Here is a 24,221-nt window from a genome sequence, read left to right on the forward strand (position 1 = left end):
TTTGTGTTTTAATATAAAATCATAAAGATACTTTGCTTGGCTTCTGGAGAAAGATTGCTCTTGGGAATTACATGATTTGAATGAATAAATAAATTTGGTGATAACTTGGATCATAGCTTCTTACAGTGCTTTGGGTATACTTGGCAGTGAACGTCATGGATAATAAAACTTGGTGAAAACATTTAGACAGTTATTTCCTAATATACTACAAATTATACTAACATAAGTTTATTGAAGAGTCCATTAATTACAGTGAATGGTCATATGTTCCAGAGTTAATCAGTGGTAGAGAGAACACATTTTTGTGTATGAGATTCAGTTGATAAAGGTACAAATCTATGAGACTAGATTTATAGTTCAGTCTAAACTCTGATCAGTACTTGAAAATATTTTTAGTGAACTCTTAGTGTTGCAGGAATACAAAGGTTTAGTTTGTAATGTCATTTTAAGTAAAATTCCAAATTATCTACAGTAAGAAGACTACCTTATCATATCTTTTATTTATCTGGTCCAGTTAAAAAACTTTAAAAAAATGTATGCCTTGTGATGTACTGTCACTTTTTTGTAAGGTAAGTTTGGGAAGGTTCAAGAAGCTTTTTCTTATGAATGTTGGTACCCTATATAAAGGAAATGCAGATGGACATCTGTCAGATATTGATCCAATATCAATATCCGGATATTGATTTTCACTCTTGGACTCATGACCTATTATTATTATTTGAATTTACAGTATGATTCCTCTTCTTAAAAAAAAACAAAACACGGTATACACACAAACACAAAACACATATATATACACAGGTATATATGCATATATAGTTTAACTTAACTTTGTTTTTATATTTTTATTTTAGTTTTTAATTTTTTAAATTTAGATATAATTGACATGTAGCGTTATATTATTTTCAGGTGTACAATATAATGATTCAATATTTGTATATATAGCAAAGTGCTCACTACCACGGTAAGTCTAGTTAACATGTCATTTTACATAGTTGTAAAAAACTTTTTTTTGTGATGAGAACTTTTAAGATCTACTCTCTTAGCAACTTTCAAATATGCCATACAGTATTATGAACTGTAGTCACCATGCTGTACCTTACCAGTTATAAAATAACTAAAAATTACTAAAATACTGGCTGTACCAGTTTACATTCCCACCAGCAGTGCACAGGGTTTCCTTTTCTCCCCGTCCTTGCCAACACTTGTTATCTCTTTTCTTTTTGACAGTAGCCATTCTAACAGGTGTGAGGTGATATCTTTTTTTTTGGCTGTGTTGTATCTTCGTTGCTGTGTGTGGACTTTCTCTAGTTGTGGTGAGCGGGGGCTACTCTTCGTTGAGGTGCGCGGGCTTCTCATTGCGGTGGCTTCTCTTGTTGTGGAGCACGGGCTCTAGGCTCGCGGGCTTCAGTAGTTGTGGCATGCAGGCTCAGTAGTTGTGGCTCGTGGGCTTTAGAGCTCAGGCTCAGTAGTTGTGGTGCGCAGGCTTAGTTGCTCCGCTGGCATGTGGGATCTTCCTGGACCAGGGCTCGAACGCATGTCCCCTGCATTGGCAGGTGAATTCTTAATCACTGTGCCACCAGGGAAACCCGTGAGGTGATATCTTATTGTGGTTTTGATTTTCTTATTATTAGTGATGTTGAGCACTTTTCATCTACCTGTTAGCCATCTATATGTCTTCTTTGAAAATGTCCGTTCAGATCTTCTGCCCATTTTTAAATTGGATTGTTTAGGGGTTTTTTGCTATTGAGTTGTATGAGGTTTTTTTATATATTTTGGATATTAACCTCTTATCAGATACAAGATTTGCAAATATTTTTTCCCATTCAGTAAGTTGTCTTTTCATTTTGTTGATGATTTCTTTCGCTGAGCAAAAGCTTTTTAGTTTGATGTAGCTCCACTTGTTTATTTTTGCTTTTGTTGGCTTTGCTTTTGATGTCAGACTGAAAAAAATTGCCAAGACCTATGTTAAGGTATATGTGCATATATATTTTAACTTATTTTGTTTTTAAATGAATCTTTTGTTTTGAAACTTAATATCATAATTCTCCTCAAGAGAATGGAAAACCCCAAGTGTACTTACTTTTCGTAATTTTTTTTTGTTTGTCAATTAGCTCCTGATCACTTTTCTCTAGAGCGGTGTTTCTCAAAGTGTTGACAATGGGACAGAAGTATCAGTTTTAGCTAGGAACTGATTAGAAATGTATCCTAAACCAACTGAGTCAGAAACTCTGGGGCAGATCCCAGTAACTTGTGGTCCAGCACCCCTCCAGGTGATTGTGATGCACTAAAGTTTGAGAGCCACTACTCTTGAGCAGGATTTCTCATTGTTGGCACCATTAGATATTTTGGACTGGATAAATCTTTGATGTTGGGGTGGCGGCAGGGAGGGGCTGTCCTGTGCAGTATAGGATGTTTGGCAGCATTCCTGGCCTCTGCCCACTCACTAGATGCCAGGAGCACACTACTCCCCGTTCTCAATCATCACATTAAAAAATGTCTCCAGACATTGCCAGATATCCCCTAAGTGGCAGAATCACCCCATTTGAGTACCACTGCTCTGAGAGAGGTGATGTAGAATTTTTTTTTTGATTTAATAAAGTTTTATTTTTCAAAATATACAGCTGGTGGGACCTGTTCATGCATCTTCACCAGCAGCTGGAGCATCTCCACCCTTGGTATTTCTGGTGTAAATTACTTGAGCTCTGTGCTTTGAAACCAATTTAATAAGTCCTTTACTAAGCAGCTCCTGCAGGGCTGCCCTGGCCAGGGAGCCACGAATCTTCAGTCTCTCAGAGACGACAGCTGGAGTTATAAGCTTATAGTTTGGAACTTCTTTACAGAGTTTGTCATACGTTGCTTTGTCAAACAAGACTAGGTTTTTGAGCTTGTCCCAAACTTTGCCTTTGGACCACTTCTTCTTTTTGGCCTTGCCCCCAGATTTGTTCACTGGGTCTTTGTCTTTCTTGGCCGACTTTCCGGCATCTTTCTTCTTGTCATCCTTGGGCGGCTTTTGCGCTTTGCGGCTAGTTGTGAGGCAGTCACACGTTGCTGTTTCCTGACACTAAAAACCGAGGAAAAGGGACGGAAAACAATTTTCTAGATCCCGACAGCTAACTTCCCGGCGTTACTGACAGCCAGGCGTGCTCCAAGTGCGCAAGCGCCGCAGCCGGCCGCGCTCCGGAGTCCGTGATGTAGAATTAATGCATAAAACTGCTTCTCCATTAAAGTAGCAGTGATCATTTATTGAATCCCCAAATTCTGTCCTGGGTACTTTACATGAATTATCACAGTCATCTCAACAGCCTTGTAAGATGTGTTTGAAAGTCTAAAGCCTGGGCCAGTTTATTTATGAAGTTTCTCATCTGTTCCACCAATTCAGCCTTTGAGAACTACTATGTTCAGTGACTCATTTAGGCCGTATTTGGAACTATATTCTTTAAACAAAAGGACTTTGACATGTAAACAAATTAAAAAGTTGTTTTAATCAGTTAACTCTTCTTGTATGTAAACATAAACCATGTGAACTTCTTATTGTAAACTTAGCTATAATTGTTTCTGGATGATGAGGATTATTTTATTTTTGTTGAGGTTACTATTAAATGACAAATGAATCAATAGTACGCTGTCATTTCAGTAAGACTGTTTACATTTTTTAAAAATTCATTTATTTTATTTATTTTTGGCTGCGTTGGGTCTTCGTTGCTGCACGCGGGGTTTCTCTAGTTGTGGCGAGCGGTGGCTACTCTTCATTGCAGTGCGCGGGCTTCTCATTGTGGTGGTTTCTCTTGTAGAAGAGCACGGGCTCTAGGCGCACGGGCTTCAGTAGTTGCAGCACATGGTCTCAATAGTTCTGGCTCGTGGACTCTAGAGCATGGGCTCAGTAGTTGTGGCACACGGGCTTAGTTGCTCTGCGGCATGTGGGATCTTCCCGGACCAGGGATCGAGCCCATGTCCCTGCATTGGCAGGCGGATTCTTAACCACTGCACCACCAGGGAAGTCCCTGTTTACATTTTTTGAAGTAATATGTGTCTTCCATATTTTTCCTTTTCCTTCTTTTGCTGCCTTTCTTCTCCCTCTCCAGCTTTCTGTGTGGCACTTGATCTAGTTCTGAGTATGTTGATAACACTTCTTTCCCTCTCTTACCTCTCATTTAAACTTTTACCTACTCTCTGACCAATTCTTTCATTATCTTTCTAGGGTCTGGATGACCAGATAAACATTTTAGCTCAACAGTCTAATTAATGCGGGCCAGTGTGTTACCTATTCCCAGGTACCTATTTCATGTACTTTTTAACAAAGACCTAGAAATTACTTTATTGAGAATTCTAGAATTTCCTCCCCCTCCACTCTCCCAAGTCCTATCCCCGTGACATTCTATTTACTCCATCTCTGCCTGTGCAGACCAGTCCTGACTAGTGGCTGTGATAAGAAATTCTTGATGTCGCAGTTCTCCATATTAATGATGTTTTTCTGAACCAAAGAAGTAACTGCCGTTCTATAGCAGGGCTAATTTGTTATTATTCGTTGCATGTCTCTTTTATTGCTTTAGAAACTAAAAGATTCGGAAATCCTTTTATGTGAAAATTACATTTAAATATTAAACTATTCCAGTGTTTTAATTAGCATTTAGAGAGTTGCACGATTTTAACCCAAATGCTAGAAAACTAGAAAAGAAGCAACCCATAAAAAATAGTACAGGGCTTCCCTGGTGGCGCAGTGGTTGAGAGTCCGCCTGCCGATGCAGAGGACACGGGTTCGTGCCCCGGTCCGGGAAGATCCCACATGCTGCAGAGCGGCTGGGCCCGTGAGCCATGGCTGCTGAGCCTGCACGTCCAGAGCCTGTGCTCCGCAACGGGAGAGGCCACAACAGTGAGAGGCCCGCGTACCGCAAAAAAAAAAAAAAAAAAAAGAGTGCAAAATAAACAAATTTGTGTATCTAAGATACAGGGTGTTCAGTCAAGTCCTGATTATTATCTTCAAAGTGGCTTTCTACTTAAGAAGCATTTCTTCCCACAGGGTCCCTTTAGGATCCAGACTATCTCTGGTTCCCGGGCTTTTCTACATTTACCTTATTTCTATCTTTCTCTGTAGAGGAATATCAATAAAATATCCCCAATGGTATTTTTAATTGGAGTTTATTTGCATAAAAGATTTAACCAGATTCAGATTTCGCTTTATTTCACATTACCATAAACCACACTCAGAAGTACACTTCAAGATGTATGCCTCTTTTTCTTAAAGTAGCTCCTTGTTTTTGTTAATAAACTCAGATTTTTTTTTCCTACAAGTATATTAACCTGCACTTAACTTTTCACTTATTTTAAGGTGAAATTATTTTTATGTGGGTTTTAAAAACCCTATAAAAACATTTTTGCAAGGAAAAAAATGTATTGCTATTTGTCCACTCAGAATATAAGGAAGGAGGAGCAGAGGAAAAAAGGCAATTAGTGGACATCTGATATCTGGGAAGGAGGAATAGAAGAGAGCAATTGCATAGGCTCATTGAGTGAAGGAGAAAGGCTTTACATACAGAAGTTTCCCCCCAAAAGTGGCGGGGGAGGGTGGTGGTGGTGATGGGATGAATTGGGAGATTAGGATTGACATATATACACTAATATGTATAAAATAGATAACTAATAACAACCTGCTGTACAAAAAATAAATAATATAAAATTCAAAAATAAGTTTCCCCCCAATATTTTTATCATCATTTACTTTAAGGTGTTATTACACTCAGAATAATATTCTGTGGGATTCAGATATTTGAGTGTAAATGAATAAGTTGAGAAGCACTGGTAGAATAATTTCAATTTTTAATAACTTTATTCTTATTTCTGCTGGAATTCTTAGAAATCCTGATTAACTTTTAGGATACATTATATCACTTATTACTAAAACCTACTGAATACATTTAAAATAATAGTATTTATTCTAAAATAAACTCACTATAGGAAGTAATATAGTTTATAAAATGTTGGATGGGCCCTATTTTGGGGGGTATGTGTATAATTTTACAAGTCAACTTTGTTTTGATAGTGAGTGAGTTGTTATAATAAATAAATTGTGTAGTAATAGCCACCTGAATAAGCCTAGTAGCTAAAAGCTAAACTATGGTTGAATTTTCCCGTTTTCCTCATCATTGCCCATGTCTGCTTTTAAGAGGTAGTTGTTCCTAGTTGAATGATATTTTCAATTATCAGTTGCATTTTTCCTTGTTCTCATTGAAAAATAATGCCTTAATGTGCATGTTGAAGTAAATTGTTATTTACTTAAATGTTTAAGTATTTCTGCAGCAGCTACTGCTAACTGTTCAGTTTGTGATCTGTAACTGCCAAAGGAGACAAGATTTGGTAAACTATTATACCTGACACTACCATGAATTTTGAAGTATAGGACTGTGGAATTTTTGATAATGTGAACATTCTGTTCATTAACAGTTTCTCAGATTCCTGTTAATCATACGTCATTGAATTGACTCAACTTGGAGTTTTAACAAGCAAGCAGTGTTTTAATTTATAGAAATGTAACTGAAAGTTTTCTGTGATATGGTAGCATCCCTGAGAATCTACTGACCTGGTGACCTCAAGCAAATCATTTACCTGCTTTGAACCGCAGCTTCCCTCAAAAGTTGCTTTGAAAATCAAGCAACATAAAATTCATTTAGGGTTTTAAAAAAACAGTTAAATTCTGTTCAGGTATGTAATTAATAAAAATGATCTCTGAGGTTCTACTACCATGACTTTTCACTCTAGCATCACTTGAGTTATTTTAATACCACTTTTTTACCAGCCTAACTTTTAAAAAAATTTTTATTTTTGGCTGTGTTGGGTCTTTGTTGCTGTGCGCGGGCTTTCTCTGGTTGTGGCGAACAGGTTGCGGTGTGTGGGCTTCTCGTTGCGATGGCCTATCTTGTTGTGGAGCACGGGCCCTAGATCACGCGGGCTTCAGTAGTTGCGGCGCGTGGGCTCTAGAGCGCAGGCTCAGTAGTTGTGGCGCATGAGCTTGGTTGCTCCATGGCATGTGGGATCTTCCTGGACCAGGGATCAAACCCGTGTCCCCTGCATTGGCAGGCAGATTCTTAACCCCTGCGCCACCAGGGAAGTCCCCAGCCTAACTTTTAACATGCTTTTTACTTAAGCATCTGTCACTTGGTCACCTGCATTAGAAGAGAAGTGGGCGGCGGGGAGGACTTGAACCATCAGGCACTACTAATGCACAATAAAGGACCAATCGGACCCATTAGAAATTGTGATAACTTTATGTATGTCAGTTTGGCTTCCCCAGCTACATATTAAGTAAAGGAGAGTCCGTGTACTTGTTTTATATTTTGGTTTTTAATTCTCTACAGCTCCCAGTACTCAATTAGGTACATAATAGGAGTAAATAAACACTTTAATAGATTTAACTCTATGCAGATCCTACAAAGTAAAAACTTAATTGAGTACACTGTTACTTCTCTCAGTTGTTTTACTTTTTCTTTTCTCTTCCTTGCCTGAATTAAACTGGAGATTCATAATATGAACTATTTGCAAGTGGGAGACTTCTTTTAAAGAGGCATTTTTCATGTAGCCACCTTAGACAGATGAGATGGATTTGAAATAGAACAGAATTTACCTGTAATCATATTACATTTACTAAATTCCTGTGATGTCCCAGTCCTGGATATGCCTTCTTAGTGATTCTTCCTAAGAATTAGATAAACATTATCAACTTTAAAAATGAGGAAAATAGCTTACAGGGCTAGTAAGAGATGGGACCAGGATTTGATCTTAGATCTCTGATTCTAAAGTCAGTGTATTTTCCAACTGGGGGCTGTTAACTCTGGCTACATATTAGAATCATCTGGGAGTTTCCAAAAAATACAGTTCCAGGGAATCTGAAATAACTGGTCTGGAGTGGGTCCTTGATATTAATATTTTTTTTAAAGTTTCTCAGGTGGTCCAGGTAGGCAGCTAAAGCTGAGAAATGTTGCATGATATATTGCATCTCCAGTGACCGCTGGTGCCCCACCCAGCTTTTTAAGCTTTTGTTATTTGTCTATGAAGAATTATTAATAAAATTTTCTCATTTACAGTTTCTCATCAGAAGCATGAGGAATTTGTATTAGAATAAAGGTAGAGTATCCTGCATAATAAACATTGCAAAGATAATAGTGAATATAATGGAGTATCTTTTTCTCCATTGGTCTTTCAAAAGTTAAAATAGATTTTTGTTTTTGTCTTATGACTTTGGAGTGCTCTGAGTGAAGTAAAAATGGGCTTGATTACATGTTAAATTTGCTTCTGGCCCTCTGAATTTAGGTAAGTGATAAACTGTAACTTAACCTGAGAGGAAAAATATTTTCTCAATTTATAGTAGTTTTGAAAGGTAACAAGTCAGGTAATCTGGTTAAAAATCTATAGGTGATTTACACAGGAATACATTTAGTTAATTAGCGCTGGCCTGCCACTGGCTATAGCTCTTTAAATCTCTTTTTGGCAAACAAGCTACTTTAAAAATTGTCTTTTAGAGTCAGTGAAGACGAATATAATTGAAGGTCATTTCTTCCTTTTTTAAAATTTTTAACATGAGCACATAGAATAAGTTGGGGGTTTTTTACATTATGATTTTTTTTGAATTTTGAATCCCTTTTATGTTGTTACTGGCCCAATTTGAAAATAAATTTGAAGTAAATGTTTCTTAATTGGTTGAAATACAGTAATTGAATTCTGTCTATTAAAATAAAGTCAACTACTGAGATTGACTCTTGGAATGCATTTTAATTGGGGGAGAGAGACAGTAACTAATTAAACATGTAAATAGGGTAATTTCAAAGAACAGTAAGTGTTTAGAAGAAAACAGAATAATACTTTAGCTAGAATTATGAGGAAGTTCTCCCCTGAGGAGGTGACACTTCTGTTGAGACTTGGATGATGACAAAAAAGCAGCTACGTGACGATTAGAAAAGTGGGGGATTCCAAGCCTCTAACTGTGATACGGGGATAAGCTTGGTGTTTTCTAGGGACAGAAAAGAAAAAGAGTGTGATTTGGAGCTTTAGTAAGTAAGCAGAGTGGTAGGCAGTGAGATCTCAGAGGGATGCAGGAACCATTGCATTCCAAGGGAGTGGGAGGGGGCTGAAAGGAACCGGCTTCCCGGGAAGGAGGTATTTCATTACCAACATTATGGTTGCTTGCATGCAGAGTTTGAGTGGGGAGCAGTCTGCGCCATTTGTAGCCAGTAAGGAGATGCATTGGATTTTTTCTTTTAATAATGATTCTAGTACTTAACTTCAAAGAATCGTATTGTTAAAGTACATTATAAAGCATTATTCCTTATGGCCCATTGGAAGAATGCTTAGAAACTTATTCATTCATGGTATGATTCAATTTATGTTTTAAAAGAGCATTCTGGATGCTGTGTATTATGGATACAAGTGGAAGGGCAGAGCCCAATTAGGAGGCTGTCGCAATGGTTCAGATGAGAGTTGATAGTGGTTTAGATGAAAGTCGTAGCAGCGAATACAGAGAGAATTACGCTGTAAAAATATATATTGATTCCTCTCCTTGAGGCCAGTTTTCTAGACTGTGTGTTACAGCATCTTTAATGTTTTCCAAGAGTGAATCCCAGTAATTGACTATATTTTAATAGACAGCACTTCTTTTTTAGGGCAGAGGAATATGGTAGTTCCTCCTTATTCATGGTTTTGTTTTCCACAGTTTCAGTTTCCTGTGGGCATACGTGGTCTGAAGATATTAAATGAAAAATTCCAGAAATCAATAATTCACAAGTTTTAAATCGTGCACTGTTCTGAGTAGCATGATGAAATCTTGTTCCGTCTCACCTCAGCATGTGAAGTATAGGGGATGATTCCGGTATATCCACACTGTATGTGCTACCCTCCTGTTAGTCACGTAGTAGCCGTCTCAGTTATCACATCAACTGTTGTGGTATTGCTGGGCTTGTGTTCGAGTAACCCTTATTTTACTTAATAATGGCCGCAAAATGTTAGTGATGCTGGCAATTGGGATAGTCTCTTACTGTGCCTAATTTATACATTAAACTTTATTACAGGTATGTAGGTATAGGAAGAACACAGTATGTATAGGATTCGGTACTATCCGCTGTTTCAGGCATCCACTGGAGGTCTTGGAACGTATCCCCCGTGGATATGGGGAGACTACTATAAATGTCTTCTCTCAGTTTATTCTGAGACAGTGATGCTCCAGGTCAAAGATTTCCTCAGATCCAGGTTTTATTGCTCTTTTGATTCACTCTAACAACAAATTCCCCAGGGTACAATCCTATTGCCAAGATGAGTGTTTACGAACAGGATTAAGGATTGACCTTCTCCTGGTTTGGTTCTCCTCTCAGCCTTAGTACAGAGGCCAGCCTGCTGGTCCTGCCTACTTCTGTCTTCATGACAAATTTTCAGGGGTCCTTGAAGCATTTTCAAGACTTCTTTGAAGATATATAACAGTAACTTTAAACCTCAAACAGAAGTTCTCATAGAAATGTGTGGGTGTAGTTCTGTTAAGAAGCATCCAAGCACCAGTGGACTTGCTGCCGTACAGAGAATGCTCCCTTCCCTGGGTCAGCCCTAACTGTCCTGTTAACATATGACTCAAAGGACAAATGAGTTTGAAGATACAGGTCACATATTTAACACACCTGTGTTTGGTACCTACCAGTAATTACTGTTTTTTTTTCCCCTCCTATTTTGCTTCACAAAGATGTTTACTATATTACATGTTAAGAAATTAATTCGAATAGGTCTGTACTTGGATACGTTTTCGGCTATAAATTTTGAAAGCCTCTGGTCAAAGCACCATGTATATTACATGACCACCTGTAGTACTGATTTGAATAATACTGTTGATAAATGCAGAATTCTGTGAGGAGTGTGTTCCCTTCAGCAGTGATTTTCAACCATTTGCTTTTTCTCTTTAAAGAAAAGCTTAAAGCCTGTGTTTTATGGGCCATCATGATCTGACACTTATTTAGGGTGCTGTAAATCTGTTCTTTTTGACATCACAGACTTAAAGAGCAGGAAGTGGATGGTGTGCATGTGGAAGCCATTTCACCCCTTTCCTATGGTTATATCCCAGCCAGCAATACCACATTACTGAATTGAGGCTGGGTCGCGGTCCCTTAGATGTCCTCCACGTTTCCTGTGGGATCCTGTAGACGAATACATTGTTTGTGACATTTGAATATTAAAAATTATTTTGCCTTGAGTTCTTAATAAAACTTAAGTGGAAGAGCAGAAACATCCTTTAAGATCGCCACTTTTTTCTGCAGCTTTTTCCATGTGAGGAACAAAGAATACAAATGTAATCAATTTATTTTTCATGCTTCTTAGGAAGATCTTTGGTTTAAAAAATCCTTTTTTCTGGATTTTTAAGAAATTTCCAAGACCAATATAAAAGCTTAATTCAGCAGAGAGTGAGAAGAAAAAATTGGTGGCCACCAGGATTTTGAGGAATTCTGTTTTTAATATCTTTAAAAAAAATAGATTGACTTTCTATAGCACAGCTATAGAAAACAGAAACCAACTTATCAATCATATTCTTAATAGCTCTGGCAAGAGGTATGTTAAGTTACCTTCTTTTCTCCCATTCTTTGTATAAGCTAAGTGACTGCTAGTTTTAATTTTTTCTTCTACTTAGTAGTTTGTTTTGTTTTAGAATTAGAACTAAATTAACGTGAAAGCTGTTGAAATAGATGTACATTTACCTAACTTGACAGTTTAAAAAATGAGCAGCTAAAGACCATTGAGCTTCTTTTACTTGTAGGTACTGTTTTCGTGGCCAATGACACAAATAACCAAATTTACAACTTAATTATAATAACTAATTGTTTGGTGACAGGTTAATATATACTTGATTCATTACCATGTAGGAAGTTAGCAATACATCCTTACTCCAAATTTATTTAATTATTGACTAAGGGATAGAAGAGTTCCCGATGTTACAAAACCCAGTGTGAAAGGCATTTGGTTATGAACTGAAACTCAGCACTGATTTTCTTTTAATTTCTTTTATTTGTGTCTTTCTAATTAATAACTTTGACTTATAAAAGTTAAATTATTCTTGGTTGGAATGTTTTTGGTATTGTTGAGGAAATGCCTATTTTATATAAGAACATAACATTTTTATAAGAAGATAAAGCTAATCTTAATTAATACAGATTTTTATTATGTCTTTATTCCTTTAAAACATAGTTGTATCAGACTAGGTCCAGTTAGGAGATAGAAACCACACAAAGGGATAAATAGGTTAAGTATTATATACTGAATGATTAAACTCTGGTAAAAGAGTAACTGAAGATAGAAGAAAATCATATCTGGTACCCTAGGGCTAAAGAGGAAGGTCACACTTAAAAGGAGCCCCTTCCCAGGGCTGGGTCTAGAACTCATTGGAGAATGTATATTCCAGCCCATTGGGTTAGTAGAGAAGTGTTCACTATTTTGCCCAGATTGGAGCAGGTCTGCAGTGGCTGGGAAGTCAGGAAAATCTGGAGTGCGGGCCACCAGCAACAAGTGGCACAAGCATGCAGAGGGACTGGCGTCTCTGTGGGAAACTGTAGGCCAGCCACCCATATGGGCCTGCAGAGGAAAGCAGGGTGCTAATTTGGGCAAGGAGCCTTCAGTGTGTGTGTGTGTAGGCAGGAGCCCCTTTCTCCTGCAGTGTCCTTTCAGTACTCTCTACTGAGAAAGCTTAATGTGATTGTCACGCTAGAGATGCTTAAAGAAATTGTGTCCGTTATGCCTGTGTATATATTGAAGGGTGAATTTGGAGTTGAGTGTCAGCAAATTGGTAATGTGCACAGTGATGTTTCTTTTTCCAGTTTACTTTTTTGCAATATAGGTACGTGAAAGCTTTTCACTAATTACCTTTCTGTACTTTTTGTTTGTTTGTGTTTGCTTTCCTTCCTTTAGCCCTATTGACATTTTGAGTCAGATAATTCTTGGTTGTGGAGAGCTGTCCTATGCATTGTGGTATGTTTAGCAGCATCCCTGTCTTTTACCCACTAGATGCTAGTAACACACACATATTGGTGACATCCAAAAATGTCCCCACACCCACAGGGGAGCAAAATCTTCCTTGGTTAAGGACCACTGCTTTAGCCCATTTTTTCCCCTCTGTTAGAAACAGTATAAATTTTTCATTTAATAGAGGTTTGCTTGTGGTTTTTAATAAGTTATATTTTGATAAAGAAGTTGTCTTAAATAATTACAAAATTTTATTTTTAGAAGAGGTATTAGAACTATTTAACTCCTTTTATTTCATCTGAAAGTGAATTAGGGCAGAATTTTCAGTTGATTTGTTGTTTCTAGTCTAGCTGTTAAGTTACAGACCTAATCTGTAACCTAAGTTATAGAATCCAAAAATTTTAATGAAAATTTATATATGTAGTATTCTGTTATTCATTGATTCAGGAGCATATGTTGTGCATGCACTGTGGTAGGTGTTAGAGATTTAATGATGAGGCAGTGAGTAAAATTTTAGCAGTGCATGAAGAATCACTTTATTTAGCTATCACATTCTTGCTTGATACTTGAAAGCAGAAAGATACTTTTAAAAAAGCATTGACTGAATAATTGATTCATACATGAAATGAAAGAATTGTGGTTAAAGGAGCTACTCTTAGCATTAAGATGCAGTTTTTTGGTTGCAACTGTTGAAACGGTTGTGGGCTTTGAATCAGAAGACCAAGAGTCTTGTCTTGGTTCTTAACTAAACTCATAACAAGCTGGACCTTAGTTGTCATCTGTGAAATTGCCCTGGACTGACTGGGTTCTAAATTCCCTATCCTACCAGTTCTATTGTAGTATGTGTCTTTCCCCAGATTGGAGTTGAAAATGAGATTAGAGAAGGCCTAGAGCCTGTCACAGTCATCTAAGAAGAAACAGCTAAACTTTGTTTTTTATATATAATTATGATGGCTTAAGCAGTATGAATATATTACCAGTAAATTGGGTTGAGATGAGTCTAGTAGTAGAGAATATACCAGGCTGACCTGAGATTCTGGAGTATTCATGTACTTTACAGAGATTTGATTCTGAGATGAATTTCTGTGTATAAAAAATATTTTAAGGTAGAAATCCGGGTGAGTTAAAGGCGTTAAAAAACAACACACAGAATGGGAAAAAAAAATAGTTGTGTATTATTTATCAGATTAAGGGGCTTGTATCCAGAATACATAAAGAACTCTTACAATACTCAACAACAAAAAGATAAACAACCCAGTTAAAAAGAGGACAAAGGATTTGATAGTCATTTCTCCAAAAGAAAATATATAAATGGCTAGGAAACAAATGAAAAGATACTCAGCATAATTAGTCTTTAGGGAAATGGAAATCAAACCATAAGGGGATACCACTTCATACCCACTAGAATGACTATAATAAAGAAGATGGACAATAATGTGTTGGCAAGGATGTGGACAGATCAGAACCCTCATACATTGTTGGTGGGGGTGTAAAATGGTGCAGCCTCTTTGGAAAGCAGTTTGGCAGTTCTTCAAAACATAGTTACCATATGGCAGATAAACAGTTACTGTGTAACTCAGCAGTTCCATTCTTAGGTAATATGCCCAAGAAAATAGAAAATACGCATCCATACAGAAACTTGTACGTGAATATTCATGGTAGCGTTAATCATAATAGTCAAAAAGTGGGAACAACCCAAATGTCTACAAACTGTTGAATGGGTAAACAAAATGTGGTATCTCCATACAATGACATATTATTTGGTAGTAAAAATGAAGTTCTGATACATGCTACAACATGAATGAACCTTGAAAACATAGTAAAAAAGAAAAACAGATGCAGAAGACCACATATTATATGATTCCATTTATATGAAATCTCTGGAATAGAATAGAGATTAGTGATTTCCAGGGGATGTGGGGGGAGGGCATAATTATTAATGGGTACAGGTTTCTTTTGGGGATGATGAAAATGTTCTGAAATTATATATTGGCAACTCTGAATATGCTAACAACCACTCAGTTAACACTTCAAAAGGGTGAATTTTATGGTATGTGAATTATATATCAGTAAAGTGGGGTTTTTTTTTGTTTAAAGCAAGCCTTACATTTTTAAAAAGGAGTTGTTTAATCAGTCTGAGATTAAACTGCAACTGACATTTAAGTGTCAGTTTCACATTTCTTTCAAAGCCTGTCCTATAATTTTATCTTTTTTCTGTTTAATGTGTACTGTGTTTGGTATTTTTACTTTGTTTCTTTAAACAATTTGTGGTTAAACTTTAGGTCACTTGAAGCTGTGCATTTAGTTTAGACAGTAGGAATAGGACCAAGGGAATCGAGACATTCATCTATACCTGATGTTTTTTGCTGTGATAACACCAGTAGTCATAATCTATTTAGAGTTTCTCTTATGAGAAAAAATGTCTATGGAGATATCTAGGAAAAGGAAGCAACAATAATGTAGAAAAAAAATAATTTTATATCTTGCTTTATGTTTAGTTATGGAAAGATAAGTTTAAGAAAAAATAACATAGAAATAATGCCCTTTCAGAAACTTCTATTAGAATGGATGCTTAACAACTTTAATCTCTTCATATGAGGTATTAAATTGTAATGTTGTTCATTTTTAATGAATAATTTATCATTACAGACAGATTTGACCAGTTTTGGGCCATCAATCGGAAACTCATGGAATATCCTGCAGAGGAAAATGGATTTCGTTACATCCCTTTTAGAATATACCAGGTAGGAAGTAACATTTTTAACAATACCAACTTATGAAAGTCTCGGACATCTTACTTCTTGAAGCCCTCTAGTCCAAAGTCTTTTCAGTTTGCATAGTAACTGAATAACATTTATTAGGGTTTTCCAGATCTCTTCGTTTTGGTGGCAGTCAAATCAGAGACTGCACTGTGAAATATGTGACTCATTTAGTTGGTGCTCTTTATTTGCAGATTTTGTATTTGCAGATTAGCCTGCTTGCTAAAATTTATTTGCAACCTCAAAGTCAGTACTCAACAGTACTTCCCTGGACATGTGCAGAGTGATGAAAAATTTGCTTTGCCCATGTGCACATTTTCAGTGATGCTGTGCCTTCTTGTTTCTGCTCTCATACTGTAAACAAGTGACTTTTCCCAGTCTATTTAGTGCCGCGTTCTTCACGTTTTTGTGCTTTTTGTTGGTAATTTTGATGTTAAAAATGACTCCCAAGCATAGTGCTGAAGTGCTATCTTTATACAGAAACATACATAAAACAAGGTTATGTATTGATGAGTTGAAGACATGTGACCAGAGACTTGCAGTAACCCTTGTAATCCCCCTAAGAGCAATGGTTCAGTATTTGTTAATTCAGTCAGTGTTTGCAGTAACTTTATAGAACATAAGTACCACAGATGAGAATCGACTGTATTTGTTTTAGATGATGGGTCCTCAGTGTTGTACAACAAAATAAATAGTAGCGTCTCATTACTGTACACTTTACACTTTCGTGGGGTTAAGAAACTCCATGTTTCTGTAGAGTACTTTAAAACTACCATATATTTCCTATATAGCAATACTGAGTAAATTTTCATTGAATGAATGGTATCCAGAAAGCTAGTTGCCTACGATCATGGAAAAAGCAGTTAAGAATAGGAATTAGAAACACAGTATCACAAACATAGACTCTCATCTAGCAGGCCTTCGATTCAGACTCAAAGAGATTGTGTCATAACTTCTCTCTGTAGCCATTTTTACTATCTAACAGTCTTACTCATAGTTACTTCTACAGTTATTTTTTAATCTTTTATAGTGCCATTAGATTAATGTGTGTTCAAAGAGGAAAACAAACTGTCCGATTGAAAAGTAAAAAACAAAAATCCCAGTATACTCAAAGAATGAAAAGTTTTTATGACTTAAATAAGGTTGCTTCTCATTTATTTCATTAACATAATGGCAAATAGACTATGTTTAGATCATGGATTCATAATATGTACAATAGAAATAAAATGAGAAAAATGACTGATGGAATAAAGACCAGATGATCTAATCAGCCGCACTCCTCTGCTTCCTTTTTTCAGGAAAGTAAAATTTTAATTCCACGAGTCTTTGTTAAGCACAAATATTACCCAGTGGGTTTGGAAATGCCATAATTTATTTATTTATACTTTATCTTATATCATGAAGAATCTGAGGCAATTTACAAGAATATATTTTGTATAGTCACAAAATAGAAAAAGGTTGAAATTTAAAATTAGAGCCACCAAAGATATAAAATGGAAACCCAGCATGAAATGAACTACGCTATGAATAAGTGAGATCGTCAAATTTATTAAAATTGACCTATAAATTTGACCCCAAGGTTCCTTGTAGCCAGAGCAAAGGGGAAGGAAATGTGATGAGATATAACTTTGTTTTTCATTTTATATATGATGAAAACTTACTAGATCATCAGGAAAGCTGACTTTTCTTGGGCACCACCTAGGAAAGAAATTCTCACATGGCTTCACTTTGAAGGGACAGGGCAATATCCTTTATACCTTACCTACAGTAAAAATATAATAATAGTTTCAGTAAAGCTGCTTCCTAAAGTGTCACTCAGCAATAGCTAAAGACAATGTGTCATAAGCCATGGATCATCCACAGTATAATAAAGACTTGGCGAAGTAATGGGAAGGCTAAGGCAGAATAAAATTTTAGGTTATTTTATGGAAGAATGTGTTTATCAAATAAGAAGGAAAGTAATTGATGGAGCAAGGCAATTGAGGATTGGGATTAACCAGTAAAGTTTTCAGCCCAAGAGAAGAGAGGTTTGGAGAGACCTGTTAAGGAAAAGGAAGGGAAACATTGTTGCTGCTCACATGAGAGAGTCTCAGTCTTCTCTGTACAGGCAGCAGAGCAGTAGAACAGTTTCGGCGACTGTTAATGTTAAACAGTGTGCAAATAGGACAGTTTCTATATCTGCATAAAATAATGTGAGAAAGGTGACAGGAAGCCTAGTTGTATGGAGAGAAGAAATGTCTCACGTTACATAAATTGGTACTGACCACCTAGGTATTCCCTAAGAGAACTTCAGCAGTGATTTTACAGAACTAGATTCAGTAGTGATATGCTTTAGTTATTGCGCTGAGAAAAGCCAAAACTGAGTCAGATTTTATGGACTAAGTATAGTACTTATAGTGGGTAGGATCCTTCATGTGGCCTGTAAATCTCATAGGGAGAGGCTGCGTCTTCACCATCACTGACATAGATATTGGTGGTTAAAATATGGAATAAAAACAGTAACAGGTTATTACGGAATTTTAGAGTGGTCCTGAAGTTTTCTGAGTAGATTTCATTTTTTTTTTTTTTTTTAATGCAGCAGCCCACTTTTGGGTTGAACTTGGAAGGGGTGGGTAGATGGGGATAAGTGATATTGACTCAGGTGGCTTGACTCTGTCCTCCTGGGGACCAGTGGTTATAGCATCACATATTTATGGAAATTCTAAAGCACAGTTTGAAAATCCCTTTATCTAGGCCTGGACAGGTTCAGTGATTTGCCCAAGTTAGGTAATTCTTGATCTAACTAGCAGTGTGGATACACTAATACACTCAACATGCTAGTGATATCTTTGAAGGCAAGGTTAGTTTTTTTTGTTTGGGCTTTTTTTTTGTTTTTTCCTTTTTAAATCTGTGTAGTAGGATTTATTTAGCACAGTGTTACGTACACTGTAGGTGCTTCACAAGTACTTACTTCGTTGAATCTTGGAATATTAAAAGCACCAAAGATCACATAATTCTGAAGCTGAAAAAAAGACTTTATAGTTCAAATAATCCAAAACTGAAAGAACTAGCTGGCTTTAACAAGGATAGTGCTGTTGTAGTAGTTGAAGAAAACACACTTCTAAAATTAATTCAAATGGTGGGAGAATAGTAGGAGCAAGTACAAAAGAGCTGTTGGAAGGGTTGCATCCAGAAACAGTGCATGATAGATCAAGATCACAGTTTTGCCTTATTCACCTAGTCTGACAATTTGTGACTTCATGTAAACCTCTCTGAGCTCGCCAAGTTGTCAGATATTTGAGACATAAAGGCCAAAGCAGTTTCCCTTGAAAAACAGTTAGGTTTCCTACTAAGAGCACTGCACTAGAAGGGAGGCCTCTAAGGCTCTGTGGGAGGTGTGACACTGATGAGTTGTGTGTCCACAGGCGCTTACTGTCTTGCTGGGCCTTCGTTTCCTCATCCACAAAATGAAAAGGGCATGACTGAGTGAATTTATACATCTGGTCGGAATTGTTCTTTAAAGAAGCCGTATTACAGGTTTATCTAATTATACCAATGATATTCTTTTTCAAACACTTTATACTCCTGATTTCAGAGCAGATTTATTATTTTTACAGTAAGTACAGTTCTTTCCGTTATGGCAGTATTTACCATTCTTTTCTGGGGAATATTGTCAGATGTATCCATACCTGTTACTGTCATATCATAACATAAAAGGATTCAGAGAGAGAATGGGAGAGAGAGAGGGAAAGAGAATGTGTATGTGTGAGAGAGAATGGTTTTCATAAAGTGCTATAATTAGATAGAAAGTGGGAAGCTAGAGAATTCTCAAAATTTGCTTGACAAAACCTGGCTGCCAGGTGGTGACTGTTAGGGCAGAACTTGCTGCCTGATCTTTCCTCTGTCAAGACAGTGGCAGCTTCTCCTCAAACAGGGAGAGACAGAGCCTCAGGGTTTTTATTTATTTATTTATTTATTTTTGGCTGTGTTGGGTCTTCGTTGCTGCGCATAGGCTTTCTCTAGTTGTGGCGATGGGGGGCTACTCTTCGTTGTGGTGTGCAGGCTACTCATTGCGGTGGCTTCTCTTGTTGTGGAGCACGGGCTCTAGGCATGCAGGCTTCAGTAGTTGTGGCTCGTGAGCTCTAGAGTGCAGGCTCAGTAGTTGTGGCACACGGGCTTAGTTGCTCTGCAGCATGTGGGATCTTCCTGGACCAGGGGTCAAACCCATGTCCCCTGCATTGAAAGGCGGATTCTTAACTGCTGTGCCACCAGAGAAGACCCTGAGCCTCGTGGTTTTATTGGTTCTCTTTATTGACTTTGCTGTTGGCTTTACCCTTATCTGGTTTGGTTCTTACTGGAACTTGATTAAAATTTTAGACGTGAGATGCATAAGTGAATATAAAAATTTAGGAGTCTTAGTTTTTGCCCATTGTCCATTCTCTGGCTTTTTCCATTTCCCTATTTTGTATTTTTGAATCTTCATTCATACCTTGACCAAAGGGAGATGGGATCTGCTTTCTGTTTTCCTTAATTATATGATCTAAAGGTGATACCATATGTCTGGTGTTCTACAGCTGATTAGTTTGTGTGGTTGGGATAGTCTGTTGATCAAGTGTAGCTTTTACTTATGTGGCATTTTGATTAATCTGTACTTTTCATTTCTTTAATATACTAGATATAGATCTCTGTACTATTTGACGCCTTAAATTAGTAAGTAAATTTAAATAAAACCTGAAAATCCAGGTTTATTAATAAGACAAATAAAGGGCATAATTTTGCTAAACTTTTTTCTTTGCAGCATTCTAATAGAATTCCTGTATAGCAGGGGGTAAAAAGGATAGGACAGCGAGCATGCTTCGGTGAGGCCCATTTTATCTTTGGAAGCCTCAAAACCATCTTAGGATGTAGGGATCATTATCTGATTTTACACTCAGGAAACTGAAGCTGAGGAATTTTTTTTTTTTTTTGCGGAACACGGGCCTCTCACTGTTGTGGCCTCTCCCGTTGCGGAGCACAGGCTCCGGACGCGCAGGCCCAGCGGCCATGGCTCACGGGCCCAGCCGCTCCGCGGCATATGGGATCTTCCCGGACCAGGGCACAAACCCACGTCCCCTGCATGGGCAGGCAGACTCTCAACCACTGCGCCACCAGGGAAGCCCCAGCTGAGGAATTTTAAATCACTTGCTCAGGGGCACACATATGAAATGTGGAACAACTAGTGTCCAGACATAGTTGAGACTTACAAAGAAAATATAATTTTATTTATAAAAATTAAGTTTACAGAATTTTCAAGACATAAGTATCACATAAAGTGAAGTCCACTTTGACCAAACCTAGAAAATCTCTAACTGGTGATATTCTTTAAAGGTTGACTTTTATACAGATTGTTGGAAAACTTTAGTTCTTTTTCATCTGTAATTTGATTACCACAGACTCAAAATAACTCTAAATCCAATGATGGAATTTTAGTGGTAAAAGTAAAATAGGTCCAAAAGTAGTTTAGAGATCCATTACAGACCCCAAAATGTGTCATTTCTGTCATTTACATGGCAGTTTACTTTAGCCTCTGTGTTCCTGAAATCCAGGTGCTTCATATTAGCCAGTATTCTAGAGATGAGGTTAATGGCAGGAAGTGCTTCAAAAATGTAACTAAAATGTTATTGAGATAAGCACACGTAAGCAGATGTGATTAAGGAGGATATCTGTTTTAAAAGACTTGTAAAGTGACTGTGAAATCCTTAGGCATTGGTATTTAGGTTGTATAGTAAAAATTAGGCACATAATTTCTGTTTTTCAAGAAGCAGTGGATTCATAAGTGTTATCCTGCCAATATGCTACATGTAAGAAAAGGTTGTCTCATTCATTCATTCAAGTTCATTTGTTCACAAACATTGCATGCTATGCCTGATACTGTGCACAGGGGATGCAAGTGGTTATTAATATGGTACATCATCCTTTAAAAGTTTATAATCTAGAGGTGGAAAGATATTAATCAAATAAGTACACAAACAAATTTTAAATCACAACTGTGATTGGTGCTGTGAAGGAGAGGTATGTAGTGCAATAAAGCCTAATTCCTCTAAGGGGAATCTGATCTAGCTTAGTAGGGCAGAGAAGCCTTCTTTGATGAAAGTGTCATGTCTTTTGAGGTCTGACAAGTGGATAGAATTAAGGTAGGCAAAGAGTCATGAGAGGACCTTTGAAGGCAGAGGGGACATTGTAAGTATGAGGACAGCCTGTTGGTCTTGAGCACAGAGTTGGGGGCAAAATAAATATTTTGCTTATTTTTCTTTTGGGTTATTTATCTGATTTTAAAAAAATTATTTTTATAGATATTAACCATTTTTCTGTCAAACACTTTGTAAAAAATAATCACAACTATAAAATTTGTCTTGATTTTTTATGGTATCTTTCTGTAAAAAATGTTTACAAACCATTCCATTGGTTTATTTGTATTTTCTATTCTTTTCTTTTCTTTTTTTTTTTTTTTTTTTTGCGATACGCGGGCCTCTCGCTGTCGTGGCCTCTCCCGTTGCAGAGCACAGGCTCAGCGGCCATGGCTCACGGGCCCAGCCGCTCCGCGGCATGTGGGATCTTCCCAGACCGGGGCATGAACCCGTGTCCCCTGCGTCAGCAGGCGGACTCTCAACCACTGCGCCACCAGGGAAGCCCTATTTGTATTTTCTTATAACAGTATTATTTTTATTTGATCTTAGTCTTCTGATATCTGCTGGGACAATTCACTCCTTACCTATTTTTCAGTCTTTTCATGCTTAGTAAGTGGAAATACATTTCTGTTTTAATTTTGGTAGAATTCACCTTTTTATATCATTAAATCTTCCTACATAAGAACATGGTACATCTTTTTTGTTTGTTTTTGTTTTTGGCTGCGTTGGGTCTTCGTTGCAGTGCGCGGGCTTCTCATTGTGGTGGCTTCTCTTGTTACGGAACATGGGCTCTAGGCACGGGCTTCAGTAGTTGTGGCTCGTGGGCTCTAGAGCGCAGGCTCAGTAGTTGTGGTGCACGGGCTTAGTTGCTCTGCGGCATGTGGGATATTCCTGGACCAGGGCTCGAACCCATGACCCCTGCGTTGGCAGGCGGATTCTTAACCACTGCACTACCAGGGAAGCCCAGGTACATCTTTCTTACTCAGATTTTGTTTTATGTTCTCAAATAGGCCCTGTGCCTTTCTTTTTAATTTATTTCTAGGTGTTTTTTAGATTTTGTTTTTCTTTATTTCATTTCCATTTCTAGATATTTATTTATGGCATCAACCCAAAAAACAACACCTCTTGCTGTCATTTTTATCAGCCATTTCTTGTTTGCTTTATCACATTGCTAGTATTGCATTGCCAAGAGAGTATTGAATTGCCAAGACAGTATTGAATGATAAACGTTACTAGCAGGATTCAGCCTTTTTTCCCAGCTTTTTCCTTAGCCTTTGGGGATCCTTAGGCTCGTTGGTCCTTAGGCTCATGTCTACCCAGAGGGGAGAATATTGCAGAGGGTTTGTAGCTCCTCCATGTAGGTCCTCCCTGCCTACTCACCCCAATAGATGCCTTAGCTCAGGAGAGCCACTGTGTTGGGTATGAGATAGATTTGGGAGTAGAAGGGAGAGGGGGAAGCGTTAAGCTTCCATGCTCCCAGAATCCTCTCCATGTATAGTTGTTATTATGCTGTTTTTTCATGTAAAGAATTATATGGCAGTAATCCTTGGGGCAAGGTGTCTAATACTTAATTCACACTCTAGCCGTGGCGGTACATGCTACAATGAATATTAAGACATCTGTGCTTAAAAACAGGATTTGTATCTTATATGTAAAGACAAGAAAGTAGAGAATGGATGCTCAGTTCTCAAAATAACTTCACTTCTGATCCAAGTGAAGGTAACAGTTATAAAATGATAAATAACTTGCAAGTTGAAGGCATATCATTCATTTTCACCTTTCTGTATATAAATTTAAGGTCAGCTTATGAAGGTAATTTCTTTCCAGAGTATTTTTTTTTTCTCTCTCTCTTTTTTTTTTTTTGCAGTATGCAGGCCTCTCACTGTTGTGGCCTCTCCTGTTGCGGAGCACAGGCTCCGGACGGGCAGGCTCAGCGGCCGTGGCTCATGGGCCCAGCCACTCCGCGGCATGTGGGATCTTCCCGGACCGGGGCACGAACCCTTGTCCCCTGCATTGGCAGGCGGACTCTCAACCACTGCGCCACCAGGGAAGCCCTCTCTTTTTTTTTAATAGATCTTTATTAGAGTATAATTGCTTCACAATACTGTGTTAGTTTCTGTTGCACAACAAAGCAAATCAGCCATATGCATACACATGTCCCCATATCCCCTCCCTCTTGAGCCTCCCTCCCATCCTCCCTATCCCACCCTTCTAGGTCATCACAAAGCACCGAGCTGATCTCCCTGTGCTGTGCTGCTGCTTCCCACCAGCCAGCTATTTTACATTCAGTAGTGTATATATGTCCATGCTACTCTCACTTCGCCCCAGCTTCGCCCTCCCA

At 37.7% G+C, this 24,221-nt stretch overlaps 2 protein-coding genes across 4 annotated transcripts in view; one reads left to right on the plus strand and one right to left on the minus strand.

Moving 5' to 3' along the window:
• The window catches only part of ATG5 (autophagy related 5), a 113,972-nt gene that overhangs the window by 49,497 nt on the left and 40,254 nt on the right, over positions 1-24,221 (plus strand). For 2 of the 3 annotated variants that reach the window (XM_065888715.1, XM_065888718.1), the window contains one exon: positions 15,625-15,719. In XM_065888715.1, the coding sequence (XP_065744787.1) occupies positions 15,625-15,719 (95 nt within the window). The remainder of the gene's footprint in view (positions 1-15,624; positions 15,720-24,221) is intronic. The other variant, XM_065888716.1, reaches the window with a different exon arrangement.
• Positions 2,639-3,225, minus strand: LOC136132302 (small ribosomal subunit protein eS25-like). The gene is made up of 2 exons (XM_065889189.1): positions 3,136-3,225; positions 2,639-3,064 (listed from the first exon to the last, which is right to left on the minus strand). Exons 1-2 carry the CDS (start codon positions 3,223-3,225, stop codon positions 2,639-2,641), a joined length of 516 nt encoding a protein of 171 aa, XP_065745261.1.

This window comes from Phocoena phocoena, chromosome 12, assembly GCF_963924675.1.
Source record: "Phocoena phocoena chromosome 12, mPhoPho1.1, whole genome shotgun sequence".
NCBI lineage: Eukaryota > Metazoa > Chordata > Mammalia > Artiodactyla > Phocoenidae > Phocoena > Phocoena phocoena.